The sequence below is a fragment of the Ochotona curzoniae genome, unplaced genomic scaffold (assembly GCF_017591425.1).
Source record: "Ochotona curzoniae isolate NIBS_2020 unplaced genomic scaffold, NIBS_Ocur_1.0 scaffold_2453, whole genome shotgun sequence".
Lineage (NCBI taxonomy): Eukaryota > Metazoa > Chordata > Mammalia > Lagomorpha > Ochotonidae > Ochotona > Ochotona curzoniae.
In genome coordinates this window covers 14,413,449-14,435,431 of record NW_024467094.1, presented here as the reverse complement: position 1 = coordinate 14,435,431, position 21,983 = coordinate 14,413,449, and the positions used below count along the sequence as shown (strand labels likewise).

The window sequence follows — 21,983 nt, the reverse complement described above, 5'->3', positions numbered from 1 at the left end:
ACGCCATTCATTCATTCATTCATTCATTCATTCCTGTTTTGTGCAAACACATGGTCTCAAGGGGTTATCAGTGTACGGACAAAGACAGATAAAACAGTGACTGTACCCAGTAATCCTTTAGAATTCTGGGGAGCAGAGACATGGGTCATCGAAACAAAGAAGGGACAGAGGACCTGAGATGGGAAGGAAAAACCTGAGGTGGTGAAGCAGAAAGGAGGTGAGGATGGGAGGTATGCAGGGAGAAGCAAACAGAGGGTGTAAAAGTTTGTCAGTCTGAGGAAAAGTACAGCCCACTCAGTACGAGAAGCACTGACCTGGACAAGGATACACCCCGCGGGCAGCTTCGATGCCCAAGCTTGGCTGATGCCTGTCCCTTCCTGAGGCTTTCCAGTGCTCTCCGTTCCAAGAAGGTCAAGTCAGTCCACATTAACCAGGAAGCATCCTCCGATATTTTTTGTCAGTTCTTGCTGATTCATGTTTCTAGTAGGTGATTTCTTCCCAGGTACTCTTGAGATCAAAGACCCTGCTTTTGTGGGGGTTGGATATGAAAAATAAGCAAGGAAATGGGTAGTTTGCTAGATGGTACAAAAGGATGCTTTGGAGAAAAAGGAATCAGACAGTTAAGTGTGTCTCTTGTTGGACTTGCTATGTTGTGTTAGCTGTGCCACCTCCTTTCCCACAACAGTGACAATTTTTTGAGGGCATGAATTTGGTTTTAGTAACCCCTATAGCTTACTGGCCCAGTGCAGAAACAGAAAATGGTTTAATAAAACTAGAAGAGGACAAGAGACTAAATATGAGGTGAAATTGTCTTGCCCCAGCTCAATCTGTCACTTACTAAAAAACATGGCCTTGAATAATTCTCTCTGCCAGTTTCCTCATCTTAAAAATGTAAATCATGACAGAATCTTCCTCATAGGATTGCTGGAAGGATTAAATGAGACAATACGTGAAGGCACTCAAAAATTCCCGGGCATAGGTAGCACTCAGTGACAACTATTAAACAATCAGCTCATCTGGTGACTTGGACCTTAGCACCATGAAAAAAGTGTTTGTTGGTTGAAAGTTCTGAATTTCCATTGGCATATCACGCAACCCAAATAAATACAGCCTGAGACATTCAGCCAGCATGTGGAGAAAAGAGTGGCTGACACAGCCTCTGGCTGTCCTTCTGTTGACTCTCAGACCCAAACATTTTAGATGCAAGTTATAAGATTTGGGAACATGACATTAAAAATAGGCTTGTCTAGATGTGCATGCTGATAACATGTTCTGACGGTATTTAGCCTACAGGCCATGTACAATCCCATCATCTCTTCTTAGTGAAGGGCTTGCCTGGAGCGACAGCATGTGTCTAGAAGTATTGGCTTCTCAATTGTCAACAAAGAATGAGCCTCATTTCTCAAATCAGCCCCGGATGCTTCAGTTTGCAAAGCATTCTCCTTTCCATTATCATTCGATCTGCAAGCAAATGCCCCAGAGATGCAAGGCAGGGCGGCGACCTTTTCCACTTAGTGGCTATGAAAAGGGAGGCTTATGAAGTTAAGCTTCAGCCAAGTTTATGAATTTGCCTCTGTGCCCTACACCAGGCTTCCCACAAGCCCTGTGTTCCCCTAAGATATTCAACCAGTTGATGTAGGCTTTTTGTCTTTGTATTTATCCATTGCTGTATTTATTCAGCTTGTACAATACTTGCCCACATTTTGAACCATAACATTCTTCTCTCTCCTTGTATTCTGGTCCAGTGAAGCTGGTCTCGGTCCACCATAGCATCACACGCCTGCTGCATACAGTGCCCTGCAGTTCTCTGTCATGGGAGCCAGCAATCCCTGGTCATGGATTCTGAAGTGACTCCAGCAGGTGGACAGATCCCTGAGAAGTAAGGCTGGAGAGGATCAATTCACATGGCATAAGTTTAGGCACACTGAGATCCTCTGGAGAATACAAGATAAGTTCATTTAAAAAAAAATATATATATATATAAACATATATATATGTTTTTCTATTGGAAAGCCAGATAGAGAGGAGGAGAGACAGAGGAAGATCTTCCATCTTATGATTCACTCCCCAAGTGACTGCACTGGCTGGGGCTGCTCCAATCCAAAGCTAGGAGCCAGCAACTTCCTGCAGGTCTTTCTCCCATGTGGGTGCAGGGTCCCAAAGCTTTGGACCGTCCTCAACTGCTTTCCCAGGCCACAGGCAGGGAGTTGGATGGGAAGCAGGGCTGCTGGGATTAGAACCAGCACCCATATGGTATCCTGGCACATTCAAGGCGAGGATTTTAGCCACTAGGCAACCACGCTGGGGCCCTGATAAGTTCATTTTCATGACACAAAAACCACTCTGAAATCAAGCCATATTTTTGTATAAGATGCATTTTCCATGAACTTTCTGAGGGTATTCAGGCCAGTAGTTTTTAATAAATTGGTACAGTAGTATGCAGACAAATTGGCTAATTTACACTAAGGAAGGGTCATGAATAGTCATCATTTTTTTTTAGATTTATTTATTTTTTTATTTTTTTAAAGATTTATTTTTTAATTTTTATTGGAAAGGCAGATATACAGAGAGGAGAGACAGAGGAAGATCTTCCGTCCGATGATTCACTCCCCAAGTGAGCACAACGGTCGATGCTATGCCTATCCGAAGCCAGGAGCCTCTTCCAGGTCTCCCACGCGGGTACAGGGTCCCAAAGCTTTGGGCTGTCCTCGACTGCTTTCCCAGCCACAGGCAGGGAGCTGGAAGGGAAGCGGGGCTGCCGGGATAGAACCGGTGCCCACATGGGATCCCGGGCGTGCAAGGCGAGGACCTTAACCACTGTGCCACTGCGCCGGGCCCGAATAGTCATCATTATAAAACAACAGTACAGGGATAGTCTCACACCCAAGAGGTAGGCAAACTCAAACTTCAAATCTGGGATGGTAGGTTTAGCTTCGTAAAGAACTCACAAATCATCCTTCTATTTTTTTTTTGCTCTACAGAAGTCTGTGTAAAACATTTCATCAGGCACTTGCTCTGGGGCTGGCATTTGGAATCACTGCTGTGGGAGTTATAACATCATCTTTACACTTTCAGCCTGGTGTTCTTGACTCCTGCTGTGTTCAAAGCTGGAGACTTCCAGGCCTAGGAAGCAGCATGTATGGACTAACAATGAAGGTTCACTGGACTTAGGAATCAGAGCCATTGTTTCTGGATGTATTGATAAAGACAATGAACGTGCTCTAATTAGGTATCATTTGGAATAATGCACTTATTTTTGTAGTGGTTGAGACAACATGTTAATCCCTGGAAAACTTAGTTGGGAATGATTATAAGGGAGATATCTGATTCTATGTCGCATGTTACTGCAATTAATGAAGAAGTTGTTATTCAGAGATAATATGTTGGTCTTCATGTGTGATTATACCCATTTTTAAAAACACTCCATTGTAGGGTAGATGTTTGACCTAGCTGTTAAGATACCAGTTTAGATGCCCACATTGGTGTGTCTGAGTTCAAAAGCCAGCTCTAGCTCCTGACTCTACATTGTTGCTAAGTCACATGTGATGGTTCGAGTCATTGGGTTCTTGCCACTACATTGGACACTTGGACTGAGTTTCTAGTTCCCAGCTTTGTCCTACCATGGTCTTATTTGTTGTGGACACCGGTGACTAGCCAGCAGATGGGCTCGCTTCTTTCTTTGTTTCCCTGACTCTCTCTTCCCCTCTCTATGTTTCTCCCATTCTCTATCTGTAACTCTGAATTTGAAGCAAAATAAATTAAATTCAAAAAAATTATTTATTGGGCCTGGCGTAGTAGCCTAGTGGCTAAAGCCCTGGCCTTGAAAGCGCCAGGATCCCATATGGGCACCAGTTCTAATCCCAATGGCCCCGTTTCCCATCCAGCTCCCTGCTTGTGGCCTAGGAAAGCAGTCAAAGATGTCCCAAAGCCTTGGGACCCTGCACCTGGAAGAGGCTCCAAGTTCCTTACTTTGGATTGGCTCAGCTCCGGCCATTGTGGTCACTTGGGAAGTGAATCAATGGACTGAAGATCTTTTGGTCTCTCCTTCTCTTTGTAAATCTAACTTTCCAATTAAAACAAATACATCTTTTAAAATATGTATTAGTTTATTTTTATTGGAGAGGCAAATCTATAAAGAGAAAGAGAGACAGAAATAAACATCTTTCTGTTTATTCCGCAAGTAGTCACAATGGCCAGAGTGGAGCTGATCCAAAGCCAGGAGCCAGGAGCTTCTGCTGGGTCTCCCACGCAGGTGCAGGATCCCAAGTCTTTGGGCTGCCCTTTACTGCTCTCTTGGGCCACAAGCAAGGATCTGAATGGGAAGTAGAGCAGCAGCTAGGACACAAACTGGTGTCCATATGGGATTCTGGTGCTGGAAAGGGGAGGATTAGCTAATCAAGTCATATCACCAGGCCTACGAAATAAATACATCTTTAAAAATATTTTTGGAAATTAAAGTATCAATCATTTCTTAGTTGTGTCCTTGTACTAACCACCGTATAAAAAATCTTCATTTGCTGTGAGTGCTGTTTATGTGGAAGTGACAGACCAGGCAGGTAAATAAAGATGAAGTATATGGTTAATAATCCCTTGGCTTAGTAAAACATTTGATGTTTTATTATTAGTCTGCAGCATTCCCTACACTCTGAATGTAGCACAGGAGCAGGTTTTGAAAGTAGGGACACCCATGAAGTCATAGGGTGTGACAGAAGAGGCTGTGGGAATCTCATTTTCAGCACTATGAGTCACTGAGTGTTCTTGTCAATCTAGGAAAGTATCTGAAAGGCTAAAACTGAAGGGGTGAGGGAAAGATGTTCACCCTCTGGTAGCCGGTTCAGAGGTTACAATACGGCATCCTTCAGCCCAGGGGAGAATTAGATAAAACTGTGTAACGACGGGACACACTGGTAGCTGTTTATTCTAAAGAAATACATATTTGCCCATGTTCCTGAGAAGACACAGATGGGAACACAGGTTCAAGATTGTTTGTCAATGCTGAAAAAATGTCAGCAATGTAAAAGGGAAATGATTGAATGCAGCAAGTCACATCCGTTCCACAGAGGACCTGGGGAGGGCCGCACCCCTGTGAGACCCGACTTCCCGTGTCAACAGACTTCCAGCTGCATTTCCTTGACTGAAGGCTGTCTCAGGCCACCAGAGTCCTGTCTGCTCAGGTTCATGGCCAGACAGGAAGGCTGTGGAGTGAATGCTTTTCTGAAGCACATCTCCAGCTGTGGAATACAGGTCCTCCCAACACTCCCCTGTGGCCTGGAGCCCTGACTCCTGCAATGACAATTTGCTCAATAAGATACCCATTTTTTAGAAATGAAAGAATACAAATGATTTTTTTTTAAAGATTTATTGTTACTGGAAAAAAGGGTTTACAGAAAGAAGGAGAAAAAGATCTTCTGTCTGCTGATTCCTCAAGTGACCGCAATGACCAGAACTGAGCTGATCCAAAGCAGGGAGCCAGGAGTTTCTTCCAGGTCTCCCACATGGATGCAGGGTCCCAAGGCTTTGGGCCGTCTTTGACTACTTTCCCAGGCCACAAGCAGGGAGCTGAATGGGAAGCAGAGCAGTTGGGACACGAACCAGCACCCATATGTGGTCCTGGCTCATGCAAGACGAGTTCAGCCTCTAGGCTACCATGTGCTGGGCCACTTCACAGACTTCTTTTCCTTCCCTGTCTCCCTTCCCCAAGCCCTAGCAACAATTTTGAGATTACCTTCCACATGAAACAGTTGCATTTGGTAATATATATAAAATGACTTATTTTTCACTTACTCAAAGGCAGAGATACAAAGAGAAAGAGAGAGAGGAAGAGAGAGAGGAAGGTCTTCCATCTGCTAATTCACTCCCCAGATGGTCACAATCGACAGGGCTGGGCCAGGCCGAAACCAGAAATCAGAAGCTTTTTCTGTCTCTAACATAGGTGTAGGGTCCCAGGGACTTGTGCTTGTGGTTTCTGCTTTCCCAGGTGCATCAGTAGGGAGCTGAATCAGAAGTACAATAACTAAGATTCAGCCAGTGCTGATATTGGATGCTGGTGCTACAGGCAGTGGCTTTTTTTTTTTTTTAAGATTTATTTATTTTATTACAAAATCAGATATACAGAGAGGAGGAGAGACAGAGAGCAAGATCTTCCAACCGATGATTCACTCCCGAAGTGAGCCGCAATGGCCGGGAACCAGGAACCTCTTCTGGGTCTTCCACGCAGGTGCTCTGGGCCATCCTCGACTGCTTTTTCAGGTCACAGGCAGGGAGCTGGATGGGAAGTGGAGCAGCCAGCATTAGAACCGGCGCCCATATGGGATCCTGGTGTGTTCAAGGCAAGGACTTTAGCTGCTAGGCTACGCCGCTGAGCCCTACAGGCAGTGGCTTAACTTACATCACCACAGCATTGGCACCTGAATTCAGCGTTTTGAAAGAACAAAGATTTAGCCTAGAGTTTAAGAGCCCAGTTAAGATACCATTGTCCTATCTAAGAGGGCCTGGGCTCCACACCTAGCTCCGAGTCCTGCCTTCAGCACTGGGAGACAGTGGCGCTAGCTCAAGTAATTGGGTTCCTGACACATGTATGGGAGATCTAGGTTGAGTTCCTGGTTTGCAGCTTTGTCTTAATGCAGTTCAGGCTGAGGCTGTTTTGCACATTTGGGGAGTGAATCAGCAGAGGGGAGTGCCCTAACTTGGCCTCTGTCTCTCTCCCTATCTCTCAAATACATAAAAACATAAAAACAAATAGGTTAGGAATTTGGTGCAATGGTTAAGTTGCCACTTAGAGTGTCCACATCCCAACTACCTGGTTCAAGTCCCGGCTCTTTCACTTCTAACCCAGCTTTCTGCTAATCCATAGTTGGAAAGGCAGCAGAAGAGACCATGTACTTGGTCTCTGTCACCACCGTGAGAGACCAAGATTGAGTTCTGGCCTTCCAGTTTCAGCCTGGCACAGTCCTGGCTATTGTGAGCATCTGGGAAATAAACCAATGACTATAAGATCTCCAATTTTCTGCCTCCAGATGAAATGTAAATAAATCAATTACTTTTTCATGGTAGTTATTATTTTTTTTAAAAAATGAAGAATATAATAAAACTTTAAAATTCTTTATGATGTCATGTAGGTTTACTTCAGCTTCAGAACCAACACTGGGCACAATGGCACAGAAGCAAATAGGAACTCAGTCCTTGTCCCTTGAGAGCTGCTAAAGTGTCAAAGGCAGCAAACAAGTAAATATCTGCAAGGCCAGATGTGAAGCAGGCAGCTGTGGGAACCCAGAGCCAGGGCGTGACCCAGGCAGGAGAGATGGGCATTCCTCCCCCAGCTCCCCTGCAGGAACTTGGGTGCACTTGAACCAAAATGACTAGAGCGCAATCAGCAAGGCTGAAGGCATAACGATTAAAAATGAAGCAAATCAAGCACTTGCCATGCAGCCAGAATGAAGCCAGCTTTAATAGAAGGCTAATAACATCCCCGTAGGAGTGTCCTGAAACAGACATTTATCAGCCTTCCAGCAAGCCCAGAAAATTCTCATGAGGCAATGAAATGGAGCCAGTGACCCTGGCTCTTCACATATCCTCCTACTGACTTCTGCTTCAGAACCATCTGGGACCCATACCCTCTCCTCTGAGACCTTGCCCATCAAGTGACCTCCTGATGACCTAGTTTCCCATGAAGCCTTACAAAGGGGAGAAAATGGACCCATTCAGGGAGACAAATGTGACAGTCCAACTGTCTCTGGAAGGCACTAACAGGGTCTGACGTTTGTGCTTGGGACTAACAAGGAGGTCCCATATGCCATTGCTTCCTGGCTTGGCTGCACACTGGAAGCCACCGAGGAGCTCTGGAAAACCTGGTGCCCAGGTCACACCATATCCTCTGAAGTGACCATCAGGAGTCGCATGCAGTGCTGTGCTGTGAAGCTGGCTGCCACATGTCTTTGGGGAGCCTGATGTGGGAGTCTCTTGCCAGCGCTTCCTTCAGCGGTATTATACCAGTAGCTTAAAGGTCAACCATGGTAGCAGTTTTTAAGCCGTAAACGTCATTTGCCAGTATGCTACCAAGGCCAAGCATCCATGTATTTTAAAAGATCCCCAGCCAACACCAATGTGCAGCATGCACTTTGCCTACGCAGTGCTTGGTATAGTTTTGGAGAACTTAGTTTTCTCTACCAGTTCTAGAAATATCTATTTAAGGTTGCAGCTCTCTAGCCCACTGAAACTTTAGCCTGCAAGGATTTTCAGAGAGAGCAATCAGTGTTACCTTCTGGAAGCAGAACTCTGTAACCTAAAGTCCTTGTATCAAGAAAAGTGGAAGTCTTGTGCATGATTCATTATTGCCCTTTGGATAAAAAAAGTACCTTGTATTTGGAGTCGAGCCTGCAGATGAATCCACAAGACATTTCCTGTATCACAATATAAAATATCCCTGCATTTGTTGCCATATCATATGCCATGTGAGTTACATTTTATTTAGCAAGACTCAAGAAGTTAGGCCAGGTAGGCTAATCCTCTACCTGCTAGTGCCAGCATCCCATATGGGAGCCAGTTTGTGCCTCGACTGGTTCACTTCCCATCCAGCTCCCTGCTTGTGGCCTGGGAAAGTAGCAGAGGACAGCCCAAGTCCTTGGGACTCTGCACCCATATGGGATATCCAGAAGAAGCTCCTGGCTCCCAGCTTTGGATCAGCTCAGCTCTTGGCTATTGCAGCTTGGGGAGTTGGGGAGTGAACCAGAATGTGAAAGATTTCTCTGCCACTCCCTTCTCTTTGTAAACTGCCTTTCAAAAAAAAAGAAAGAAAGAGAAGAAAAGAAAAAAAAGGAAGACTCAAGAAGCCAACATCATAAAAGGTACCCACAGATGGTAAGCACAACTGTTTCGAACTTTAAAAAATCAATTTGCACTGATTCACCTGGGGAGAAGGAAAGTTTCAGGCACTGCCTAAATCACATGGCCAAGGACATAGGTCAGAGTTAATGTTTGGTCCTGGAATTTGGAGCTGAGATGTGCCATCTCACCCAGGGGCTAATGACAGAGAAGGGTAAGGTGTGGCCAGAGCACTTGGACACATGCTCAGGAAACTGCCCTGGGGCTCTGAGGCTGTGTTGTTGGGTTGGGGAAGAAGGCCCAAGAAACACTTGAACTTAGACTTGTTTGGAGCACCCAGGCCTCTGGAGGTGGCTATGCCAAGACTGTCTTAAATGTTATTGACACCTACAGTGTTGTACCCTACCCTCATTGATAGTTCCACTGTCCCGTTTGGCTTCTGTTGTCATGTCCTCTGCAGGTGCTCTTGGCTGTGCCATTTGTCCTACAGCACTACCAAAGCCTTCCAAAGTTTGCCATCTTGTCCATGCTCTCTTCTACCAAACTTCCGGCTCCACGTTGGCACTGACAGCTTAATGCTCTGTCACCTAGCTGACAGAGGGCTCAGGAGCAAGGATGGGGCACATTTTAGAGTTTTCAAAGACCCAAGTCTCACATGTCATCAGCCTCTCTGCTCCTCAACTTGCACCAACCGACTCCGCAAACGGCAGAGCAAGCACAGGAAATGGAGACACTGGGAAAACACTGGCAAGTAAACAATGCACAGACTCGAAGGAGGACACTGCATGGAGTGGCTGCCTGCTTGGGCATTCTGCTGCATGTTCCATTGAATACTTTACGGCCTTATCTCATTCTCAGAAGGTTACTTTGTGCCTCAAAATTGTTGTTCCCTTACAGAGAAGAAGCAGCCCAAAGTCAAACAGCTAGCAAGTTATTCATATCACAGTTTTCAAATAAATGCTGTAGACCACTCCCTTCTCCCATGTCCCCCTGCAAAGTTCCACCAGGGAGGGCAAGAGTCAGAGGTCAAAAGCAGAGCCTTGACAAGTGGATAAAATTGGCTGGAAGAGGAGGTAGGAGGATGAGGCGGGCCTGCCGGGAGGTGTCTTCACATCGGAGAAACACAACCCAGAAATAGGAATCTATGTTGAAAAGTTTTGATCAGGCCCAGCGCAGATAGTGTAATGGTTAAGGTCCTTGCCTTGAACGTGCCAGAATCCCATCTGGGCACTGGTTCTAATCTCGGCAGCCCCACTTCCCATCCAGCTCCCTGTTTGTGGCCTGGGAAAGCAGTTGAGAATGGCCCAAAGCCCCTGAAACCCTGCACCAGTGTGGGAGACCCAGAAAGAAGTTCTTGGCTCCTGGCTTCAGATTGGCACAGCACCGGCCTTTGCGGGCCACTTGGGGAGTGAATCATCAGATGGAAGAGCCTCCTCTCTGTATACCTGCCTTTCTAATAAAATAAATAAATCTTAAAAAAAAAAAAGAAATGTTTTGATCAGCCTGATGCTAAGGGTTTTGCATCTAAAATATTGTTACAAATGCATCTTGCCCCAGTGAGGGAGGCGCCAGGCTGCCAGCAGTGAAAGTCTACTCTGCCTGCTCTGCCCTGTACTCCGATACTTCAGAGCACCATTTCCCAGTCATTCCCTCCATCTGGGTGGTGCAGTGGGAAGAACAGGCAGACACTGGGGAGCTGACAAGTTCTTTCTTTGTCCCTCACTAGCTGCGTCAAGTTTAGCAAGTAACCCTGGCTTTGCAAAATGGGATGTTTTATGGACTTCCCACACGGGATAACATGTGTCAGGCACTTAGCACTGTTGAATATGAGGTACTCCCTCTGTTGTGGTCCTTTAATTGCCCTGCACCCCGGGCCTGACCTAAGAGCCACAAAGTGTCTGCAGACAACTGATGGGCGAGTCAATTCTTGGTAGAAAGGGAAGATCACCTCCCACTTCCTGCACATTATATTCCTACTTATGCATTCCGATGTCCTGCTTGCTTTTTTAGGCTCTAAGTGCTATCCTGCTGACTCACTTCCAACTTCTCGTTCATCATGCTCAGCTCCTGAAAATGGAACGGAATGGAAAGGGCCGGAAATTGTACTGTCTGGTGATGTGTTTAAGGGCCAGTCACTTCACGTGGATAGAATGCTGGGCACATGAACTGAGCCGACCCAAAGTGTATTTCGCATCTGACATCTGGGGCACTTGGTTGCAGATTATAATACTAATAATAACCAGTGAACTTGCTGCCCCTGCGGGGGGGAGCCAGGAGACCCACGGCTGTGTGCCTGCCATGGATTGTCTCTGTAAATCATCACAATTGCACAAGTTGGGGATCCCTTCTCACTGACAAGGAAATTCACACTGAAATAGGTTAAGGAATTTATCCAAGGTCACGTGACTAGTGAGGGGCAGAGCGAGCATTCAAACATGACATACATCTTTCCTAAGATGGCAGCCACCAGTCCCATGTGGCTGAGAAGCATTGATCAGTGAGCCTGAAAAAATGGAATATTTTATTTGAAGGAGTTTGTTGTACATAAGCGCAAAGCACATACAGATTAAGTGCACGTGTGACACACATGACAGTCCTTAAAAAGTTCATGGAAAACAAAATTAAAAGTATGAGCTTCTTTCGGTGCAAAAATATATCTTCTGTTAAAAACTATTATGGATTTCAATAAGCATGCTTCATGCTTCTCATTTTTTCCATGAGCTTTTTTTTTTTAAAAAGATTTAAAACGTTTTATTGGAAAGGCAGATTTACAGAGAGGAGGAGAGACAGAGAGGAAGATCTTCTGTCCGATGGTTCACTCCCCAAGTGTCCGCAACTGCTGTGGCTAAGCCAAGCCAGAACTTCTTCCAAGTTTCCCACGTGGGTGAAGTGTTGCAAGGCTTTGGGCTGTTCTCAACTGCTTTCCCAGGCCACAAGCAGGGAGCTGGATGGGAAGCAGAGCTGCTGGGACTAGAACCAGCACCCATATGGTATCCTGGCATGTTCAAGGCAAGGACTTTAACCACTATGTTATCACGCTGGGCCCTAGCATGAGCTTTTGAAGGTCTTTGTAATGAATATCTCTTAATATTGCTCATGTTAAAATTATAATGTTTCATACATATGAGTTTCAATAAAATATAATTTTTAAAAGTTTTTCTTAGATTTTATTTGAAAAACAGCCCCAGAGACAGGGTCTGATTTTGTAGCTACTAGTTGATCCCCCAATTGCCCTCAACAGCCAGGACAAGCCTGGGCCAAAGTCAGGACCTCGGTACTCGATCCAGGTCTCCCACTTGGGTGGCAGGGACCTCAGTACTTGAACCACCATGTGCTGCCTCCCAGGATGTGTCTTTGCAGGAAGCTACACAGGAAGCTGAGGGGCTGGGACTTGGGCCAGGCACTCTGATGCAGAATGCAGGCTTCTCCTGCAGCAGCTTAATCGCTGTGCCACACACCAATTCCAAAATCTATTTTTAAAATTCTGCTTCTTTTGATTTTTAATGTAACTACTAGAACATCTATAATTTTATGGGCTCAGGACAGGTGCTTAAATTAAGATGGATTTATTTTTATTAGAAAGGAAGGTGACGTTATTAGAGAGGAGGAGAGACAGAGAGAGAAACATCTTCTATCTATTGGTTCACTCCCCAAATGGCCTCAAAGGCCAGAGCTGAGTCGATCTGAAGCCAGGAGACAGGAGCTTTTCTTCTGTGTTTCCCATGCTAGTGCAGGGGCCCAGGGACTTGGGAATCGCAAGCAGAGCCGGGACTCAAGCAGAGGCCACTGTGCTAGGGGATGCTGGGATTCCCACAGGCCTCTTGTTCGCTGTACCAAACACTGCCCTGTAGGCACCTGCTGTAGTAAGTACTACACGAGGCACCAAAAAGGAAGCAGAGTCTTAGAACAAGCCTATTTCCTCTACTTCAGTGTTTCTCAAACTTCAGTGCCTGTAGGAATCACCTGGAAGGTTTGTCAGATTCTTGGCCACCCTCCATCCCGAGTCAGTAGGTCTGAGCTGTAACAGTGACTGTTTTGAGAAGCTTCTAGGAAACTTCACTTTGGAGGTGAGTGTTGTACACTGGAAAATTGGAAAGGCATCTCAAATATTAAGTGATGGTAAGGGTAGAAGACACTTAACCTATATAGAATATCAACAGTTTGCTAACCATCGCTTTGTTTAATCCTCATGTCAGTTTGATGAGGCACATATTACATCAGTTGAAGATCCTGGGGCTGAGGATTAGTTAGAGTGCCTAAATTGTAGAATTAAAACTTCCAAATGGCATAACTCAGATTTGTATTCATTTCTCCTGCACTGAGTAACTCATGCAAATTCAATTCACCTATGTCAGACACTGCCCAAGGAAGCAGGCATGCTACACTGAGCTAGACAAGCTCTCATTCCTGATCAAATTCAAGCAGCTATTGAAACACAGAGTCCTCAGTGTTGTGAGGGAGACGTCTCACAGAGATATATACTATAGAACATGGAAGATGCAAGCTTTTTTTTTGTTTGTTTCTAAAGTGAGGTTTACAGCAAACACCAGAAGGATGCATTTGAGGAATGGAGGATGGACAGGAAGTGTTTGAGGCTGGAGATATGAATGAAAGCACAGAGGCAAAAAAAAAAAAAAAGCATTTGAGGAAGTATAAGAAGTTCAGAACATCTTGAGTATGAAAGTAGAGGTGAGGGATAAAGTCCTTGAGTTAGGCAGGAACCGGGTCATGGCAAGCTATTTAGATTTACTGATTTCATTTAAGAGTAGGGACAGGGTCAGATTTGTACAGTAGATCCCCCAGTGTTCTATCTTGAAAGTTTTGGTGAAAACAAATGCTATTAATACCGGCTTTTCCCCCCATATATACATATCTATGATAAATTTCAACTTACAAATTTGGAAAGTAAGAGATTAACAATTATGTATAATGCAGCATTAAATGATGATATGCTAATAAAAGTTACAAGAACGTGGTTTCAAACTACCTTCTGGACCATACTTAGTCGTCTTGTGATGATGGGCAATAACACAATACCTATGTGAAAAGATATATAACACCTACAGAATAAGATGAATGACAGGTGTGGCAGATGCTTTTCTGAAGGTTACTTGAACCTACAGATTCTGCCATATGGATACATCTAGAGTCTAGATGGGGGTTACTGAGTGGCTATTGGGTGGCGGTATCCACATTGTGGATAGGCGGATACGCTGGATGGTTTACCTCTCTGGGCAGGAGGAGATTGGTTGGTGTGAGATTTCAACCTGCTACTCCAAAGAATGTGCACCTTAGAACTTACATTCATTTTTGGGGCTTTCCATTTAATATTTTCAGACTGCAATTGACCGCAGGAAACTGGAGCCAGGAAAAGTAAAATTGCAGGAAGGGGAAATGTCTATATTTTAAAATTTTTTTAAAGATTTATTTTATTTTTATTGGAAAGGCAGACAGAGAGGAAGATCTTCCATCCGATGATTCACTCCCCAAGTGTCCGCAACTGCTGGAGCTAAGCCGATCCGAAGCCAGGAGCCAGGGTCCCAAGGCTTTGGGTCGTCTTCGACTGCCTTCCCAGGCCACAAGCAGGGAGCTGGATGGGAAGAGGGGCCATTGGGATTAAACTGGCGACCATATGGGATCGTGGCGCATGCAAGGCGAGGACCTTAACCACTACGCTATCGCACCGGGCCCTCCTGTAAGCTTATTATGCCATATTTTCAAAAAAGTAAATTTAGAGAAGTCTTGAGGAAGATGTTATTTCAGAAAGATGCAGTGTCCCGAACTTAGTTGAGAAAATTACCGTTGCTAGATTTACGTTCTTTGTTTTAATTTGTAGCAACATCTTTATCTGTTGTTGCGAGGGAGTCCTGAATGCTGGAGATAAAGCCTTTTGCCAAGATCAGGATTAACCATGGGAGGACCGGCCAGGGGCAACGGGCTCTCAATCTACTCGGAGTTTCTTCTGTGACTGTCTTCTAGAGTCACCTTGGGCCCGGAGTTTCTCCTCTCATCTGTTCCTATCCTACATCTTTCAATGGGTTATGGATGGTTCTATCAATGGACCAGCCACGATGTGGACACCGCCTTCTCATCTCAGTGCCCGCCCCCTTTTAGACCACACCCCTTTGATCGGTGCCGCCCCGTGAAGAGGTCGTCTGCGATATGACAGAGAATTCTCCACATTTTTGCCCTATAGGAGATCTGTAGGGCGGGACCCAGATCAATCTTTTTTTCCATTTGTCAAATCAAGCGTCTATCTGGTCCCAGTCCCAACCCACTTCACTTTCGACTCAAGGATTGGTTAGCTGGGTCTTTGTCTCAGGCTCATGATTGGTTCTTTCGTGCCGGCCCTGTCTTCCAGCCTTTGCAGGCGGGATTAGCACGCAGCTTCCTGCTCTTGCCAAAAAAAATAAAAGAAGAAAAAGAAAAGAGAGAGGCGAAAGAAAATGTCACGGAGCTCTTTGGTTTTTAATTGGTCTCTAGCCTTGTCCGTCAGGGCCAACTCTGCCGTTTGATTGGCTTCTCTATCTGCCCATCCAGTATCCGGGCGGGATTTCCCCAGGAGACCCACACTTTGTTGCCACTGGTCGAACAGTGCGCCTGTCTGATGTTCCCGGGCCAGGATTGGAGGCGGGCGAGCACAGGTGGGCGTGGATTGGCTAGGGCAGCCGGTCAGTGCGAGGCGGGGGCGGGGCCTCGGCGGCTGGTTGCGCGTGTCCGCCGCTGGCTCCGCTCTATCCGGCTTTGCTAGGGGAGGTGAGTCCGGCCGCGGCGGTACCGGCGGCTGAGGAGGAGGCGGCGGCTGAGGAGAAAGCGGCCGCGGCGGCTGAGGAGAAAGCGGCCGCAGGGACGGAAGCCGGGTGGGGGGGAGGGGGGGAGACGGAGCAGCCTTGAGCCCTGCGGGGGCCGTCGCGCGGGGGGACCCACCCGCTCTCCCCCCCAACCCTCCTCACAGAAGCTGCCGGCGGCGGGGGCAGGAGTCAGCTCGCTTCCGACCGTCCCCCGGCCGCCTCCCGGGGCTCCTATTCTTTGGCCCCGGGACCCTGACCTCCTCCCGGGGCGGTTCCCTGTGTCTGGGCGTCCGAGTGCTGCCCACTGCTCTTGGATTCCGCCCTGCATCTCGTTGCCTTCACTTTTGCCCCGGTTCTCTTTCTCCTCTCCGTCCTGTCTGTCGCCTCCTCTCCTCACTCCGTCCCTCCAGCCTCCTCCCCTGGTTCTTTTCTGCCGAGGAAAGTTTGGTACCACCGCCCCCGCCCCCATCGTGTCCAGCCGGCCAGGACTAGGGGGAGATGTAGGAAGGGCCCGAGAGTTCGAGGTGGGGGAAGCTGTTTTCCCTGAACATTACACCCCACCCCCCGATCCGTCTAATTTAGGGTGGTTGGATTTTTTTTTTTAAATACCAATTGTGTTTTTTTGAGGAGGTGGTAGGTGTTTAGAAAAGGATGTGGGAATGGAAGGGGTAGATGAGTCAACCCTCTTAGGAGATTCCAGGGGTGCTGTGTTACCTGATCCTTTCTGTGTGAGGAGTTCAGGAGGTTGGGAGGCTTGGCCTTTATTCCCACAGTCAAAGTTGGAACCGCCCCCAAATTAAGAATGGAGTTTTAGTACCCACTTGTGGCAGGAAACCTGGGGGGAAGGGGTCCTTTTTTCCTTTTTCTCCCCCCCTTTTTTTCTTTCTTTTTTTTCTTTCTACTTTTTTTTGGGGGGGCAACCCACACCCTTCCACTCAACACTCACCTCCAAAATTAAACACTCAAGATCTCCTTCTAACTTATTCGGATTGACTGATGAAGACATAAAGCCAGTTCCGCTTTGTTTTCTGAGGTGGAGTGAGTGGGGTTTTTTTTTTTTTTTTTCCATTTTTTTTTTAATGGCCAAATGACAGCTTGACCCAGTTTGCTTTCCAATCAAAGGGCATTTTTTTTAATGTCTCTTTGTGGCGCAAGAGCTAACGCAAAAATGATGGCGGCTTACAATGGCGGTACATCTGCGGCAGCAGCAGGTCACCACCACCCCCATCACCACCACCTACCACACCTTCCTCCTCCTCACCTGCACCATCACCACCACCCTCAACACCATCTTCATCCGGGGTCGGCTGCTGCTGTCCACCCTGTACAGCAGCATACCTCTTCGGCAGCTGCGGCAGCCGCTGCAGCGGCCGCAGCCGCCGCCATGTTAAACCCTGGGCAACAACAGCCATATTTCCCATCACCGGCACCGGGACAGGCTCCTGGACCAGCCGCAGCAGCCCCAGCTCAGGTGCAGGCTGCTGCCGCTGCCACCGTGAAGGCGCACCATCATCAGCACTCGCATCACCCCCAGCAGCAGCTGGACATTGAGCCCGATAGACCCATCGGATATGGAGCCTTTGGCGTTGTCTGGTGAGTATCCGAAGACCACCACCGGCACTTCCTGTGCTCTTCAAGCTTGTGATTGGGCGAAGCCACTTGGGTTTTCTCCATGTTGGCCAAAAGCAAAGCCAAGAGCGGCCTTGGCTCTTGGAAGCCACCCTCACTGCTGTGGGAAAGAGGCCTCGCCGCTCAGGCTGCCCAGGCATGTGCTTGTCCAGCTTGACAGCTTTGGGTAGAGCACCTTGTTCACGAGTTACACCCCTAAGTTTGCTTAGGGGCAAACAAACTTTCCTGCAGAGGACCTAAGCAAAACCACTTGTCAGTAGGGTCAAGAAGAATATATGAAATACTCATGCAAACATGTCTTGATTCTCATTGTCCTCTTTCACATGCTTCATTTTGTTGGGTTCTTTGCCCAGTGGCAACACATGTCAATGACTGACCCAAACTTGAGGTTTTTGTTTTGTTTTTGAATTATGTTGCCATTAGGTTACACTTTGCCTATCTCTTCTTGATCCTTAGAAGGAAGGTGGGGTTCACCGAGGAGCCAGTTAAGACCATTGCTTGAGTGTTTTATTTTAAACCTTAAGGCTACAGTTGTATGTAGCTTTGAGCCTTTTGGTAAGAATGCATTAAATATAGTATCACACATGAGTAGCACAAATGAGGTTAGTAGACTAGCTATGCAGTGGCCCACATTCAGGGTATGTTTTAGTGTCACTGCATCTTCAGTTGCTGGTGATCCCACTGTCAGTTGCTGTGATGGCAAGTATGCTTTTTAAGTTGCTTGGCTTTTGCCAGTTCTGTGGTATTCTGAAGTCTTCAGGGCTTCTTACGTTCAGTGTAGTGGTTGACTTCCCCTCTTTGGAAAGTTAGTACTTAGTAATGAAATACACTCCTATCAGAACTAGAATGAACTTGAATTTCCCCCCAGTGATGAAGCATTCTGCTGTGGTAGATGCATTGATATTTTCAGTACATTCAGAAAAAGATTCTTAGCAAGGTCTAGAAAATCTCTTGTCACTACAGAAAAGTGAACTCTTTGGAATTATTGCAGTAAATAACTCTTTTTGTCCTTGTTTTTGAGATTGGAATTGGTAAGACTATCCTTCCTACGTTATAATTGGCTGTTTTAGTGTTTGTGTTTCAGATTTTATAACTGAAGCAACTAGGTGAACTGGGCCCCACTCTTAGTGGAGTCACCTTTGCCATGTGTCTTTAGGAGGGAGGTTGCTGCTGTGTTCTCCCTTCTCCAAGCCGTGGGGGTCACTGGAGGGTCAGGTACCTGACAGTGTTACCTCCCCGGCCACACTGTGTACCCAAGTAGCTCTCCGGCTTCCCGCAGCCTGTCCTCAGGGATTGCGCGGTGCACTTCTGTTCCCTGCCTAACCCTTGAGGAGTTCCAGGCTGTGAGGAGTGGTCAGGGGGATAGGAAAAACGGCTGTTCCTTGCTGTAGATTTTTCCACTGTTTTACTTTGAGAGTTTGAGTGAGGTTTTGTTGTTTCGCTCTGGATACGCTCTTTGATTTTGATGCTTTGCGTTTAGGACTAAGAACTGGGGAGACTGAAAGGGAAATGAGTTGTACCATTTTTTAATATGAACATATGTTGTTACTTAAATTTCTGTCAAAAGGTGATATGACTGGTTGAAATTTTAACTTCGAGTTGATGATAAGGAAAAGAGTTTTTTAAAAGGGAGAGCGGCAAAGAACTGTAGTGCTGAAACGTCTCACACAGCAGCCATTCTGGTGGTGGGTATTGTGAATCACCCGTGACTGGAAATCCAGATGTGTTTGATTTGATTCAATTGTGGATTTCAGTGACCCCTTCTGCCACCTGTGGGGTTTGCAACATCTGTTTGAAGTACTGCTCTGCGCACACGTTCTGTTGTACACCAGGTCTGTGTTTGCTGTCTTGCTGACTGTGTAAACCCCTCGGGGGAGGGTTAAGGACCGTCGGTGCTGGGGCATCGGTACTGCTTGGCTAATTGAGCTCCTGGTCAGGTCCTTCTTTTTGGGGCTTAAACAAACTTTTTTCCGTCATGATTCTGGAGGATAGAAATCCAGGATCAAGATGTGAGCAGGTTTGGTTTCTTTGGACAAGGCCCCTCTGTGGCTGTCCTCTCATGGTGTCCTCACATGGCTGGTTATCCTCTGTTTTCTTTTTTAAAAAGATTTATTTATTTTTGTTGGAAAGACGGGTTGATAGAGGAGAGACAGAGAAATCTCTTCTGTCCACTGGTTTACTCCCTAAATGACCTTAACGGCCAGAGCTGAGTTGATTTGAAGACTGGAAACAGGAGCTTCATCCGGGTCTCCCACATGGGTGCAGGGTCCTAAGGCTTCAGGCTGTCCTTTACTGCTTTCCCAGACCACAAGCAGGGATCTGGATAGGAAGTGGAGCAGCTGGGACTTGGACTGGTGCCCCTCATGGGATCCTGGCACTTACAAGGTGAGGATTAGCTAATTGAACCATCATACTAGACCCTATTCCGTTTTCTAAGCAAATTTTTTAGTTCCTACATTGAGTGTTTTTATCAGCTGTAACAGGTGAATTCTAGTTTGATATGGAAAGGGAGAGCTCCAGGTGTGTGTTTTGGTATGCAAATACTTTTCTTTTTTTCTATTTCCATATTGATGACTTGCTGTCTGAATTGCTGATTATGTTTGGAATATAACTGCTGGAGTTGCACCAGTCCTCTGAAATCCAAAACAAAGATATTTGTAAGATTTTCAGCTTTTTAGCCAATCGTGTTATGGGTCTGAAGTCACTGTATATTTCCCAAAATGGTTAATATGGTACATTAAAATGTTCTTCCAATGTTAGTCATACCATAGAACAACTTGGGAATTCTAAGATTTACATATATTAAAATACGCTTTCATTAAATATATTTAGCAAGTGCTCTTCCTATTAGCCTATGACGGGAAACCCTCATTTTTTTCCCCTGAACATTGACTCAGTTGTGCTAATGACTAAAAAATGTGGCATGGAGGGGCCTACGGGGCCTCTGATACTGGAATGTTGGTTTGAGTCCCAGGCTTCTCTGCTTCTGTCCAGCTCACTGCTAAAGCTCCTGGTAAAGCAGGAGATGGCGACCCAAGTGTCTGAACCTTGCCGCCATGCACGTGACTGAGATTGAGTAACTGGATCCTGGCTTTGGCCTGGCGCAGCCCTGGCTGTTATAGCCATGTGGGGAATAAACCAGCAAGTGGAAGATTTGTCTCTTTTTCTGACACTCTGCCTTTCAAGCTAATTAATTAAAAAAAAAAAACCAGCATGTAATTTGAAGGACATTTTCTCTGCATGTGGACAAGGAGAAATGTTGTAGAAGTGATACTGCATTTTACCATTCAGATTTATTAATGAACAATTTATTCTACCTAACTTGATTTATCTTTCTGCTGAATTTAACTAGTGGAAAAACTTGTCAGTGTTGGACAGCTGTGTAAAAGTGGTGAATTACCCATTAGCTTGCCGGTAAAGGTGGTACTTTGACAGTTCAATTAAGGTTTCATTAACAGCTGTCTGTTGTGCTTTATCTCAGAGTAAAGGTTCCAGTTTGCGTGGTAATATGATCGTAGGGTAACCTGAGATGCATTCATTGCCAGTGGTAGTATGTTCATGGGTTATCAAAATGTTATATATAATTTGACCTTCATTATCAGATGTCAAGGCTTCCAGAGGTTTATATGGGTATTTTCATAATGCAAAAATAAAAAATCTTTAGTCATTTAATGAGAATAATAATAAATTAATTTTGCCTGAGTTCCCATTTGCAGAGGCAAATGAAGAGTGATTTTGAGTTAGAGAAAGTTGACTATATGAGAGTAAAGGACTGCTAAAATGGAGCTGTTTTTGACATTGGTACCCTAAGACTGAATTAATGACACATTTTGCTGGCTAGATAAAGAGTCTTGGAGAAATGTATACCTTATAACTTAGTGTTTTGGTTTTTGACTTGTCTGATTAATTAAATGATCAAAAATCCTAAGATTTATTTGGTTTTTTTGTCTTTGTACTCTAAGTAAAATTGAAGAGCTTTGAGTTTTCTTCTAATACCTAAGCTGGGTACTTTCAACTGCCTTGCAAAACTGAAGTATCACTAGTGAAACTTAGTTACCTGTCAGCTCTGTGATCTGGATTTAACCTTCCTGTACCTATTTATAAAAGAAGGGCCACAGTGATACGTATCGTAGGCTTGGAGCAACCCACTGAACATACTCTGCAGCACACAGTAAGCGCTCAATAAATGTTGGTTTTTAAAATTATAGTGGGTAGAAAAAAGCTGCTTTGTAAGTGTGAAATATCTTCAAGAGTGCAGACTGACCAGAGGAGCTCAACCTTCTGACTGCTTTTGGAGCTGTACCCACTAATCCCACAGAGGGGCCCTCGGTTAAAGATGATTAAATCCAGAGCTGAGGGGAAAACACTCTGACCTGTTCTCAGTGAATTGAAAGTAAGCGAATAAAAAGTAATACACGGTTGTATGTATTGGACAGGTGTTACACCTACATCATCTACACTGTTTTCTGCTATGGATCTCTGGGCTGGGCAGAAAATACATTTTTTATTTGCATAACATAACAAATGAAAGTTATATTTTTTTGTTAAAGTTGAATTTAAGTTGAAGTTCATTTTACTTGTTTCTGGATGATATGTGAATTGCCAACAAAGATTCTGATAATATAGGGGAAATTTGTGTGATTAAGAAATTAAGCCTAAATGCTACACATGATAGTGATTATCTAGCTTGCTCACTTGCTCATCTTGTAAGCGTTAGAGGCTTTTTTTTTTTTTTTTTTTTTT

At 45.5% G+C, this 21,983-nt stretch overlaps 1 protein-coding gene across 3 annotated transcripts in view; it reads left to right on the top strand.

Moving 5' to 3' along the window:
* Positions 1–15,555: 15,555 nt before the first annotated feature.
* Positions 15,556–21,983, top strand: part of NLK (nemo like kinase) — a 125,365-nt gene continuing 118,937 nt past the window's right edge. For 2 of the 3 annotated variants that reach the window (XR_005885964.1, XM_041001643.1), the window contains exon 1: positions 15,702–17,204. Coding sequence is in view for 2 of the 3 variants with exons in the window: in XM_041001643.1 (XP_040857577.1) it covers positions 16,747–17,204 (458 nt within the window). In the remaining variant the exon portion in view is untranslated. Of the gene's footprint in view, positions 17,205–21,983 lie in introns of all 3 variants that reach the window. The other variant, XM_041001642.1, reaches the window with a different exon arrangement.